This window comes from Vidua macroura, chromosome 10 (assembly GCF_024509145.1).
Source record: "Vidua macroura isolate BioBank_ID:100142 chromosome 10, ASM2450914v1, whole genome shotgun sequence".
Classification (NCBI taxonomy): Eukaryota; Metazoa; Chordata; class Aves; order Passeriformes; family Viduidae; genus Vidua; species Vidua macroura.
In genome coordinates this window covers 1177755-1191280 of record NC_071580.1, presented here as the reverse complement: position 1 = coordinate 1191280, position 13526 = coordinate 1177755, and the positions used below count along the sequence as shown (strand labels likewise).

General features: G+C 44.7%; 1 protein-coding gene across 3 annotated transcripts in view; it reads right to left on the bottom strand.

The window, feature by feature from the left end:
• Positions 1–13526, bottom strand: part of LEKR1 (leucine, glutamate and lysine rich 1) — a 36828-nt gene that overhangs the window by 5682 nt on the left and 17620 nt on the right. For 2 of the 3 annotated variants that reach the window (XM_053986487.1, XM_053986488.1), the window contains exons 6-10: positions 6613–6694; positions 4988–5065; positions 4555–4758; positions 3412–3493; positions 398–550 (exon numbers count right to left, since the gene is read on the bottom strand). In XM_053986487.1, coding sequence (XP_053842462.1) covers positions 398–550; positions 3412–3493; positions 4555–4758; positions 4988–5065; positions 6613–6694 — 599 coding nt within the window. Of the gene's footprint in view, positions 1–397; positions 551–3411; positions 3494–4209; positions 4386–4554; positions 4759–4987; positions 5066–6612; positions 6695–13526 lie in introns of those variants that run through there. The other variant, XR_008438653.1, reaches the window with a different exon arrangement.

The following is a 13526-nucleotide window of genomic DNA, read 5'->3' as shown; positions in this document are numbered from 1 at the left end:
AGTCCAGCCCAGCAGGCCTTTGCTGGCCCTGGAGCTGCTGGGTTCCCTTGGGAAGGAGGGAAAATATGGATGGAATTGTGGCACCTCATCATAGCCTGAAACAGTCCCAAGCTTTTAAAAAGTGATGATGTCAGATTAAATATAATTAGCAATTCTGGGGACACAGATGGAGTTTTGCTGGTGAAAATACAAGATGAGAAAGAAGTTCCACACCAATTAACTTGAACTGGAATCATTATTTTCAGCTTGTTCCATTAAAAAAAAAACAATATACTAAGACTGTGAAAAAGTACTGTATCATCCAGAGAGAGGATGACACACAGAGCAGTTTTTATTCCTTCACATTCCCATTTTTTACAGTTTTCTGTGATCTTCTGTGATCTCGAGCGTTGCACACCTTCTGCTGGAGCTCCTCGTGTTCCCTCTGGTATTTTGTGATCAGCTCCTGCTGGTTTTTTCTCTCCAGCTCCAGCTCCACTCTGGCCTCTTCCCTGACTTTCAGAATTGCTTCTTTGTGCCGAGCCTCCCCTTTGGCCAGGTCCATTTCCAGCTGGGGGACAAGAGGGGTCAGTGGCATTGTCACACTGGGATGGGGTGGGATGGGATGGGATGGGATGGGATGGGATGAACTTAAAGCCCCTCCAATGCCACCCCTGCCATGGCAGGGACACCTCCCACTGTCCCAGGCTGCTCCAACCCCAGTGCCCAGCCTGGCCTTGGGCACTGCCAGGGATCCAGGGGCAGCCACAGCTGCTCTGGGAATTCCATCCCAGCCAGGAATTCCCAATGTCCCACCCATCCCTGCCCTCTGGCAGTGGGAGCCATTCCCTGTGTCCTGTGTCCATCCCTTGTCCCCAGTCCCTTCTCCAGGTGGAATATTGGGTGAAGTTTCCCAGTCCTTACAGCATCTCCAATAATTCACGTTATAAATTCAGCTATAATTTCCCCAATAGAAAAACTGTGGATTCTGGAGGAATCCCTGGAGGCTGCATTTAGGAGAACACTTTTCCTAAGCCAGGCTGTTCCTATTCCTTTGTGCAGCTGATTCTGATGGATTTAATTGCAGCAGGCTGAGAGCACAACAGCCACATGAAATGCACAACACAAACCTCATTAGTTCAATGATTAAAAGCACAAAAGCCCACAATGAGCTTCATTACAATTATCTAATTCCACACATTATTATGAGCAGAAGTATAATAAATCTCCCTGATGTCTTTAGGGGGAAAAGAGAAACTGGAAATATTTTTGTTATTTTTTAAAGCAAAATAGACCAAATTCAGGGTGTGGAAGAGGTGCAAATCCCCCATTAAGTTATAGCTTAAAAATTGCTGTATTTGTAAGATGTTCAAAGTAGACTATTATAATAATAACAATATCAATATCAATAACAATGATACTAATAAATTATTATTAATTAGGATTCTATTATAATTATATTATATACATATAATTAAATTATATTAATATATTATTAATAATTATATTCTTGTGATATAACAATTATTACTAATATAATTATTATTAAAATAATCTTAAATATGATATAATTATATCCTGTTAGTAATTCATATTATATTATACTATTATTAATTATTATATAATAATTATGACCTATAATGTAATATTATTTTTAATTATTTGATATTGTATATTATTTCCTATACTTATAATTCTATCACATGTAATTCTTTATTACTAATATTAATATGTTCTTAGATGGGCATTTGGATTCTGAAGATAAATCCCCAGATTTATTAACTCTACCTATTATTCCAGACCCTGAGCACTGGTTGGAGGCTCCTTGACTCCACAGACTGAACAATTAAAGGCAGTCTAAAAACCTGAGCTCATTCATACGAAACATTTCACACTTAATACTTGAAATTCATAAAGCTGAGAAGCAGAAGAGGAAATAAGAGGAGGTTGATGTTCCAAGAGAGCACAGAGGTCACTAATTGATGTCCACGCCCCTCGTTAATTAATATTTGAGAAGTCCAGAAGAGCAATGGGTGCACCCATCTTTCAGCAGGGATTTCTGAGGTGTCCATGGCTGGAGTGTCCAAGGAAGGCCAGGCCAGGCCCTGGGGGCTCGTGCTGCCCAAAGGTTGGGCTCCATGGCCCTGGGGGGCTTTTCCAACCTCAGTAATCCTGGGATTCCATCACTACGGTGTGCTCCAATGGAGTTAGTTCTTAAATTGCTTCCAGAAAGTGACTTTTTTTTGTTCTTGTTGTTCCACTGAAACAATTTCAGGTTTATATGTATTTTAAATAAAAAAATGTTTAACCATCTGGTGCTCTGCAGTGGCACAGACCAAAGGCAACGTTGTCACTTTGTCACTTTGCTGATTTTTTTTTTTTTTTTTTGGCTGCTGAGCTGAGTTTTGGGGCCTTGCTGTGGCTGCATTTTAATGGCTGTGACACCGAAGCTGAAATTGCTCCCTCTCCCTCCCACCAATCTTTATCTTGTTCACATGTCAGGCTGAAAACTCTCTGATTATGGAGCCAGCCTGATCCCCTTCCCAAATTATATCCTGTGACAGGGAAGGGGTTTCCAAAGAAATGTAACTGATCCTAATTGCCACCAGTCCCCAAGTTCTCCTGGGACTAAATAAAGCTTTCAGACACTGAAACAAAAAATACAGTAATTTCAGTCACCAATTATGTGAGGCTTAAATCAGACAAGGCACAGTTACTGTTCAGCTCTGCTTTTAAATTTTCCTTCACTGATACACACACTTATTTAAATTTCTTATTATTTTTAATACTTTTTAAATTCTTTTTAACACACAAATATATTTCATTTATTATTCTTTTAAATAGATGAATATATTTTTATTTTTTATTCAGTTCAGGGTTTTTTGGTGCTCATGGGAAAAAAAAGCTGCAGATGAGAACAAGGTTGACATGGTGACAGCTGCTCCTGGGAAACAATTTCCCAAATCCCACTGGAAGAGGCAGGAGAACTCCTTGGACAAAGGAAATTATGGAGAAGCTGTGGCTGCCCCTGGATGCAGGGTGGGATCCTGGCTGGGCAGGGCTTGGAGCACCTGGGACAGCAGGAGGTGTCCCTGCCATGGATGGGATTTAAGGTTCTTTCCAACCCAAACCAGGCTGGGGTCCTGTGATTCCACAAACTTCAGCAAACATTAAATGTGCTTTTGGAAACAGGAGGCTCCCCAGACAAACCCTTCCCTGTGAATTTAGGGGTTTGAGGCCCCAGCAGACCCAGAGGCCAAAGGCAAACAAGATTTTTTTGTTCCTGACCGAATTTTTGGCTGAGTCGCTTCCAAACCGGGCTGTGAGTGATTCCAGGACTCCACCACACGTGGCACTGGAGGAGAGCATTCCCAGCTTTCCTGTGCCCTTTGTGAAACTGGAACCCCCCAAAAGCAGAGCCCCCAGAGTCACCTTGTCCCTCCAGGAGTCCTCACTCTGCACCTTCTGCCTCAGTGCCTCCTGCAGCTGCTCCGTCCTGCTCTTCAGCAGCTCCCTAAAAACACAAATTCCAGGTAAACCACAGCAAATTCCAGGTAAACCTGGGCTCTGCCCACATTGCCGGGATCCCCTTGCCTTGCAATGAAATCCTGCTCGTCCTTGCCCCAGGAATCACCACCTGGAATCTCCACCACGCCCTCACTGCCTCCTGAGTTTCATGTTTTAAAGAAAATACAGTACTTGATCTTCCACTTCAATTGACATTTTAATACTTCTTTGATATTTTCAAGACAAATTTCAGAGAACACAGAGAAAATATTCCACCCAGAACTTGTATTTCATGAACTTGGAATATTAAGATCATTAATTTTAAAATTGTAATGGGTTTGGAATGAAAAGCACTGAGTGCTTTCTGTGCTTCAAGGTACTGTTTGTTACGTGGGGCTTGTAGGGCAAGACTCCTGGAGAGGTTAAATTCCTCTCATTGGTGTTGTTAACAACTTGTCCACCTCAAAAATGCCTCAGTATTCCCTCAGCCAGGGTCTTGGACAGGATCTGGTGCTTGGGGAGGTGTGGGAGCAGCTTCCCACCAGTTCAGTCTGGCTCTGAAGGGTCTCAGCTGTGAACAAAGCTGCCATTGTCCCTGGGATTGCTTTTGAGATGTGCAAAATAAAGCACTGGGCTTCTGAGGGCTGTTTTCCCTGGAATGGGATCGAGCTGGAGTGCCTTTGCTTTGGACTCACCAACCTGAATCCATATTTTTTTAATTACCTGCAACAGAATCTCCATCTCCAGTTGTACTCCTGACAGCCACAGGCTTGTTTTCAGCATTTAAAGGTGCCAGGAGGCACCAACTGTTCTGCATTTCAGGGGTTTGAATATTCCCTTCAGCACAACGAGCAGCAAAAACGGGGCTTTGGGGCTCAGATGAAACTCCAGCTGAAGCCCTGCAGTCCAAGCAGAACTTCTCTGTTTACTATTAACTTTTAATAGTACTTTTTCTGTTCTCTCCATCCAAGTTTTGTCTATCCCATAATAATTTAAAAACCCAATCCAATGACCTCTAAAATATCCAGAATTTTCAGGAGCACCTGAGTTCAGCTCAGCTCCCTTTACCTTTCCTGTTTCAGCATCAGCACCTCCTGCTCTGTTTGGCTCAGGAGAGCTTTAAGGGTTTCCAGCTCACTCTCTGATCTCCCAGTTCTTCTTTTCAGATCTTCTTCTCTCCTTTCTTTCTCAGCCACTTCCTCCTGTAAATGTTTGCAGACTTGCTGGCAAACGAGAAGGGATTCCTCCTTTTCCTTCAGCTCTTTTGTAAGTCTACAGATGAAATAAAGAAATAGCAGCATTGTAGTTACTATATTCTTATTTATAGGCAGAAATAATGATGCCTGGAAAATAAAATATTGGTCAAAACTCCATGTGTTCTTTATGAAGTTAAATCTACTTGACAGAAAAATGTTTAAATGTATTGCATAAAAACTGCATTAAAATAATGAAATGTTTGCTGTCATTGCTCAAAAATATGAAATATCATTTCAGCATTTACCTGGACTCAGCAATTCCATTCTCATATTTGATCTTTTTCAGTTCTTTTTGACAGACATCGAGTTCTGTTGACTTCACCCTATGAAAACATTGGGGGAAAAAGGGTATTATCCAAAGAAATGAGCCTTCACTCTGCAGCAGCCTGGATATCACTTCTGGGTGTATTTTCCTCCTTGCATTTTCCATTTCAGGTAAAAGGCCACGAACAGAAAGTTCTGTCAGCTCCAGGAAATAATTGGAAGTTACACTCCAGTGACATCTCAGCCTGACTTGGATGACAAATGTTGCAAACAAGAAGCGAGATCTTGCAACACTGATGACAGTTTTGAGTAATAAATGAATAAAATGGGACAAATCCCAATTTTGTAGGTAAAAGGGCTGGAAACTTTCCAGGTTTCATGTCATTATGTCACCATTGCACCAATTAATAACCATGGTTAAGGTTCATATTTACATTTAAACAGATATAGAATATGTTGTTTTATTAAACTGTGCCCATATTATGCTGAAATGTTAATTTACACTTGGAAAGCCCTCAGTGTTTATTTCACTGTGTTCATGACATCTTTGCTTCCCACTCAATCCTTACATTATCACTGAAGTACTTTGTTGCTAAGCATCCCAAATATTTGCAACTCGGTCATGGTCAGACCCCCTGAATGAAGGAACTGAAACCAGAAGGTGCAGAGCAGAGCAGCACAAATCCTTTGCTCAGATTCCAGGGAAACACGGGGACAGAGAGGCTGGCAGTGCCAGTTCCTGACTCCTGAGCCTCACAAACACAGTTTGTGCCTTTTCAGCATCCTCTGGCACCCTCCCTCTGGATTCTCCTGGAGGTGATGTCCCCAAGCTGCTCCACTGCCCACGGAGGTTTTCAGCACTGGGCTGTGGAATTTGTGATGTTTTGTGGTGTTGGGGTGTCAGGCTCCTGCTGTGGGAATGTTCTGAGTGGCTGGGGAGTGCTCTGGAAATGGGAGAAAATCCTGGAATGGTTTGGGTTGGAAGGGACCCCAAAGCCCATCTTGTTCCACCCACACTTTGCATAGACCAGGTGGTTCCAAGCCCCATCCAACCTGGCCTTGGGCACTGCCAGGGATCCAGGGACAGCCACAAATTCCCTGGAAAACCTGTGCCAAGCGTGCCCACCTTCCCAGGGAACAATTCCTTCCCAATATCCCACCTAACCCTGCCCTCTGGCAGCACTCTATCACTATACATTCCTTCCTTCCTACATAAAAATGTGTATATAGACATAAAATATATGTGTACATTACACATATATTACACAAAATATCCACATAACAATGTGGATATACACACTTTTAGTCCTGAAGTTACGTGGATTTCCCAAAATGCATCCTACACCTGTGTGTGAGGTGAGGCACTGCATCAGGCTCCTTATCCCTCCTCTGCAGTTCCAGGAATCCCTGCTGGAGGAAGGAAGCCCTGCTCCCACAGCCAGAATGGCTCAGGCAGGGGCTCAGAAATAACCATATGAAGATAAAATAGTTCCTCTGTGGGTCAAAACCTTCTCAGAGCATTGTGACAAGCAGCACTTGCTGAAAAAATAAAGTGGTTTATGTGTTTTATGTGCAGTGGGAAGCAATGAAGGAATGGGAATCTTACAGCAACAGCTTCTTGTAGTGGTCCATCTCTGCTGTCACCTTCTGCAGCTGCAGGCCAGCTGTCTCCACCTGATTTGTTAAATCTGAAAGCAAAAACACGAGGTTGTGTCTGTTAATGTTCAGTGAATCCACTTCAGTGCTTTGTTTCCAGGTGGGACCGGCAGCTCCCTGCTCCTGCCCCAGGCAGAGCAGTGCACACGAGCAGAGTGTCTTTACAGCAAAAACCTGGGGTTTCTTTGTGTGTCTGGGGCTTTTCATCCCACCACAAAACACCAAATTCAACTACACTGAAACATGAAATCAGACTGTTTGCTTTAAATCAGATTGTTTATAAAGCTGAGAGCAAACAGATGCAGGAAGGTGGCCCCAAAACTCACCTGGAATTTACTTCATCTGAAACCCTGGCAGTAATTTAATGCTGTTGTACTTGAGTTATCCTCTCCATGTTATCCTTCAGAACACATCACCTCAGCTCCAATCAGCCACTGCCTTTTTCCCAGTACAATCCCTGATTTTTTTAGTTAAATTATCTCCTCTGGTTTTGTCTGCCTTAACATCATCCTTTTCTATGCTTTTAAATCCTGAGAACAGCCATAAGTTGCAGATGTGGAGCCCTTTAAACTGAAGCAGCAGCACATGGCTTAATCTGATTTTCATCTCCATGGGCATATCACAGGATCATGGAATGCCTTGGGTTGGGAGGGACCTTAAAGCTCATCCAGTCCCAGCTCCCTTCCACTCCCCCAGGCTGCTCCAAGCCCCATCCTGGAACACCTCAGGGATGGGGCAGCAACTTGGGCATCTCTAAATATCCTCATGAACAAGAGCTGCCTTTCCAGAAAGCCTAGGAATGATTTGGAATCCAAGTTTCTACCAAAAGGACAGCAGCAAAAAAATACATGGAAAAAAAAATCTAGTGAAAAATCATTGCAACAGATCTGAAAAAGAAAAAAAAAAGCAACAGCAAACAAAGCAAGGTGACCTTGTCTCTGAAGGGAACAGCTCCCAAGACAGTCCTTCAAAGTTCCCTCATGTGTCCTCCCAAAAGCCAAATCTGTCATTCCTGTTCTTAAATTTATCATTTCACCCCAATTCCCTGAATTTCTGTAACTTTTCCCACATGTCTCTGTCAGTCATTTCCAGCAATGATGATGGATGATCTCAGTGTGGGATTTCCTGCCAGCCACACCTTATCTTGATAAATCCTACAATTGGAAGAGTCCCCTCTTTTCAGTAAAGGGAAAAGGAAAATAGTGCATGAGACTACAACAAAACAAAACAAAACAGAACAAAACAGAACAAAACAAACAAAAAAAAAAACCCAAAAAAAAGCCAAAAACAAAACAAAAAAAAATCAGGGAGAGAATTATATAGGGTAAAACACACAGGACCTGTCAGATCCATTCCCAACCTATCAGCATTTATAAAGAACTTTTTGAAGAGAAAAGTAAAATGTCTTGGATTGACTGAACCCTTGGAAAAATCATGGCAGGTAATTGTAGAAGCAGCTCCTCCTGTGGGACAGCCCTCAGGTGCTGCCACTGCCATGGACTGAGGTGAGCAGAGCTCCAGGCTGTGCCAACTGGTGGCACCTTCCCTTGTCTCTGAGCCAGCAGTGGTGGCCACTGCTGGTCCCTTCACTGGCCATTCTCAGCCGTGCATTGTCCTGCACTTTCCCAAAGCAAAGGCATCCAACTTGCATTTCCTGGCAGTGCCTGTCAGAATTCCTGCAGCAAAGGGAGAAGCTTTGGCTCCAGCTGCCCAGCAGATGTGAGGCACAGCACTGGGAACCAGCCAACCCTGACAGCAGGAACGTGACTCTGGGAAAACAGATGAAGCCCAGATTAGTGTGGATGGACACCAGACAGAGCAGGACCCTCTGCCCATCCCCAAGGGCTGCTCTGGAGAACATTTCCCCAAACAGCTCTTTCTGACCTTTTTAAAATTGTTATTTTAAAAGATTTCTGACAATAATTAATAACTGTGGTGTTTTTTCTTCTCCCTCAGTGTGGGAGTGTGGACACAAGTTCTGGAATGAAGGAAAAGGAGAGGGATGATGCTTGGTTTGGTTCTGTACTTTGGGTGGTCTCTCTCAAAGCTGTTTCCTCTTTCACTCCATTTGTTCTCAGAAGTTTTCATGCTCACTGAGCATGGACAGGAGTTTTTCATGGGGGAATAGATGGATTTAATTACACAAATTTCAAGTCTTCTTTAGAGAGAATTCCCACCAAAGTCAATGGGAGCTGGGGAGCAGAAAGTCCCACACCCATGGAGGCAGATTTCAATGCAAACCATGGTAAAAACCAGGCAACTAATAAGGAGAATGGCAATACAAATGGAAACTGGTGCTGCAAACCTGCTGAATAGAGGAAAATGCATTCAAAGGCTTATGTAAAAATGTTCTCTGGTAATGAAAATAAAGCCTCTTGCAAAACATGCAAAGCCAACAGAAAGAACTCACACTCTGTAATACTGATACTGGGCTCAGTGCTGCAAGAACCACCAGCTTCTCAAAGACTCAGCAGGCCAAATCCATCTCAGTTTCATTCATGTTGAGTTTGACTTATTCTTGTGACTCAGAATGGCTCTCAGCACAGTCACCAACCTTCCAGTAACCTCCTGTGAGCTGTGCTGGGACAGGGACAGGGACTGAGGGGCACGACCCCAACGTGCACGAGGGCCTGACCAACCACAGAGACAGAAACAGAAACAGAACAAACTGGGCACCGTTTCCTCTGCCTTGGGCAAATTGCATCACTGCAGCCCCTGGTGTGTGCAAAACAGCCAGCAGAGCCTGCCCACAGCTGGCTTTCAGGAATTTAACCACCCAGTTTGCATCCAAGGGCACGGTGCCCCAGCTCCTGCCTGGAAACAGCAACAACTGGTAAAGTTTTCAGTGAAAAATAAAAGTAATAGGCAGCACATTGGGTAAGCAGCCACTCTGGAAGCCATCAGCTCCACAGCTAATTCCTAACAGATTCCCAGTGAGGCTGGATCAGAGGCACACGTGGTAGAGATGTGTAATTTTCTGCTTTTCCTGCAAAACCTACAAAATCCAATCCAATCCAATTGCCAACAATTTGGGGCTAATCTAAACAAAAGCTCGATGGTTCATACATGTGCACAAAAAAAGATGATTTCCCTGCAGTTAAGATTTCATGGGGAGGTTCATAAGCACTGCTCAAATAGATCATGGAATCCCAGAATCCCAGGATGGTTTGGGTTGGAAGGGACCCTAAATCCCACCCCGTGCCAGCCCTGCTGTGGCAGGGACACCTTCACTGTCCCAGGTGCTCCCAGCCCTGTCCAACCTGGCCTGGGCACTGCCAGGGATCCAGGGGCAGCCCCAGCTTGAGGCTCAAAGCCATCTGCCATCCCCCAGGAGGGCTGGGATCCTCCACCTTCCTCTCCCCTCCAGACCTTTGGGGCCCCTCTCAGCCACCAGGGACCAGCCTGGAGCACACGGGGAGCTCAGAGCTGGAAGATGGTGAAGGAATTGGAACAGAGAGCACTCAGATCCCTGGCCAAGGCAGACTGGAACCCAGCCCCTCTTGCTGGATTTTCTCTCTGGGAAATAGGAGGTTGTAGCAATTATTTAAAACTTTCTTAATAACCATCCCTTGTATGGGCCCTGAATTTGGCCAATCAGCTGTGTCAAAGGGGACAAAAATAATTTTTCTCAGAACACTAATTCCAGGCAAATTCAGATGTACACTTTACACAGATAGTTTCCAGTACATTTATTTAAAGAGCATAGCAGACAATCTCTGAGAAATATGAAATACATGCATGAAAAATTACAGTGTCAGAGCAGGAAAACAGTGCCTCACCACGTGTTTCTAAGGAGACCAAAGAAGTGAAGTAACACCCCAAGGCCCTGCACAGAACAGAACTAATTCTTTGTATTTATAATAGCTCATGTACTGTGTTCTCTAAGGTAATTTTTTTTGACTACACAGCAAAGTCCTTCTTTTAATTTGTGACTCACAAAAGTCTGGAAGGAGCCCAGGGATGGACTCCAGATTGAGATCCTTTCTGGAGACCTCACCAGTGCCATCAGGAAGTGTCCAAACCACTCAAAGCTGCCAGGAACTGGGAGGCTGTGCCAGGAGAGGAGTGGCTGAGCTTTATCTCCCCCAGCACAGGCTGCTGACCACTGCCAGCCTGGGCTCTCTGGCCTCTGCTTCATTCTTTCACCTCCATACAGAAAACCAGCAGAGCAAAAGGAGAAAAAGGGAACCAGACTCTAAATAGTTTTGAGTGGCACAAATCAAGGGCAGCCTCAACAGAATAAACCAACAACTGCAACCGTGCAAACACGACAATCTCCAAGACCTTAAACATCCTTAAATAGGGAAAAAATGTTATTTTGGCAAAGCCTGCTCCCTCCCATGCCCCAGTGACACAGTACAAGCACGCCTGCACTCAGAAGGATTGGATTTGCTCATCCACAGCCAGAGTTCACACTCCAGCATCAAAGGCCTGGGTCTAATGCCTGAATTTTCTGCCTGTATTCCTGCCTCTTTGAAGCCAAGCTAATTGGGATATGTCAAAATTCCTACAGACCTGCTTCTCCTACGCATTAACATTGGTTTGAAATGCTGTCCTTCCTTATTGGCTGGGAAAACTGAACAGGAAAAAAAATGGAGATTCTGACCTTAATTTTCCTTGGGGATAATTTTTTACCCTCAGGGTTTAGGCCAAGCAGACAAAATAAAATACAATATAGACACATCCTTTAATATAGAATTATGGTTTGGGTTGGAAGGGACTTTAAATCCCACCCAGTGCCACCCCTGCCATGGCAGGGACACCTCCCACTGTCCCAGGTGCTCCAACCCCAATGTCCAAGCTGGCCTTGGGCACTGCCAGGGATCCAGGGGCAGCCACAGCTGCTCTGGGAATTCCAGCCCAGCCAGGAATTCCCAATTCCCAATGTCCCATCCATCCCTGCCCTCTGGCAGTGGGAGCCATTCCCTGTGTCCTGTGTCCATCCCTTGTCCCCAGTCCCTCTCCAGCTCTCCTGGAGCCCCTTCAGGCTCTGAGCTCTCCCTGGAGCTTCTCCTCTCCTGGCTCCATAGGAGAACCTGGATTCCTGCTTTTCCTCAAGAAGCAAAGTGTGGCCCTTCCCTCAGCCTGGTGCCAGCCCCTGGCAGGGAGCTGGGATTGTTTGCCATGGATTCCTGGGCCTCCTCTTGCACTCAGGCTGCTGAAAAGCTCTAATAAGCCATTGCCTCTGCTCCATGAGCAGCCCTGCATTCCCCAGCTCTCACCCTCCCCAACCTTCCCACCGCAGCTGGAATTCAGAAAAAAATACATTTCAACAGCACTTGTAGCATGAACAGGGGCTGTCTGAACTGCAGCCTACCCAAAACTGCAGGAAACTATTCCCCCTTTGCATTTTCAGAGCTCTTCAAAGTGTTTTTTAAAGTGCCATTAAAGACACTCCAGGAGATGAAAACACCTCCTTTCCATGAGTACTGCTGGCATCCCTTCTCCTTTCCATGAGGAGTGCTAGAATTCCCTCTGTTCTCCATGAGGAGTGCTAGAATTCCCTCCTCTTTCCATGAGGAGTGCTAGAATTCCCTCTCCTTTCCATGAGGAGTGCTAGAATTCCCTCTGTTCTCCATGAAGAGTGCTAGAATTCCCTCTCATTTCCATGAGGAGTGCTAGAATTCCCTCTCATTTCCATGAGGAGTGCTAGAATTCCCTCTCATTTCCATGAGGAGTGCTAGAATTCCCTCTCATTTCCATGAGGAGTGCTAGAATTCCCTCTCCTTTCCATGAGGAGTGCTAGAATTCCCTCTGTTCTCCATGAAGAGTGCTAGAATTCCCTCTCATTTCCATGAGGAGTGCTAGAATTCCCTCTCATTTCCATGAGGAGTGCTAGAATTCCCTCCCCTCTCCATGAGGAGTGCTAGAATTCCCTCTGTTCTCCATGAGGAGTGCTAGAATTCCCTCTCCTTTCCATGAGGAGTGCTAGAATTCCCTCTCCTCTCCATGAGGAATGCTAGAATTCCCTCCCCAGCTTCCTGCAGTTTTTCCATCATCTCTCATCAGCCTCATTAAGGCAGCAGACCACCAGGTTTAGATTTGGAGCTGAAGCAGCCTATGGAGCAGGAGCAGCCAAAGACTGAAAATTCAGATTTTGGGAGCATCACCAGCAATTTCAACCCATCCAGAGCCAGGCCAGAGCTGTCATGAGCTAAAGAAAAATGACAAGGACTTTGGGGAAGAAAAATGATTTTTTTGTGTGATTAAGTAAAGGATTTAGCTGGTAATAAAATGAAAGCAGAAATCTTTTAGGAGCCCGTGCTGCTGCCAGCAGTAAGAACACAGACACATTATCACCATTATTGATTTTTGATTTGGGGAGTTTAATTGATTAAACAATTACCCAGCAGACCTTACCCTGTGTTGAGCATTTGTCAAGACCTGTCACCTCCCTTCAACTGGGTGATGCTCTGTGAGGCTGAAAAGTGGCTGGAAGCCAGCAAACCAACTGATCCCACAAATCCCCTACAAAGGGAATCTCCAGAAAGCCTCGACAAGCACGAGGGCAAAAAACAACAGCAGAAACAACTGCTTGGTTCCTGCTCTTGCAAATGCCTGCTGTGATGTGAAATAATCATGACTTCACAATTCTGTGAGAAACATGCAACCAAAATATTGTTTGCAAAAGGAAAAAATCTTTTAAAAACATGAAAATCACAAATCCTGGTAGTTTTTATTATTTCTGGAGTGTCAAATTATTTCAAAGAGGGACTTTGGAGAAGTTTGTGGGAGGAAAAAAAGCAAAATAAGGCAAAACCCCAAGCTCTCCCCAAAGCAGGGACACTCAGGCTGTGGCTGATTTCCACACCCCGCTTTGGGCAGGACAAATCCACTCCCTGGAGCTGATTTCCAGTAAGATGT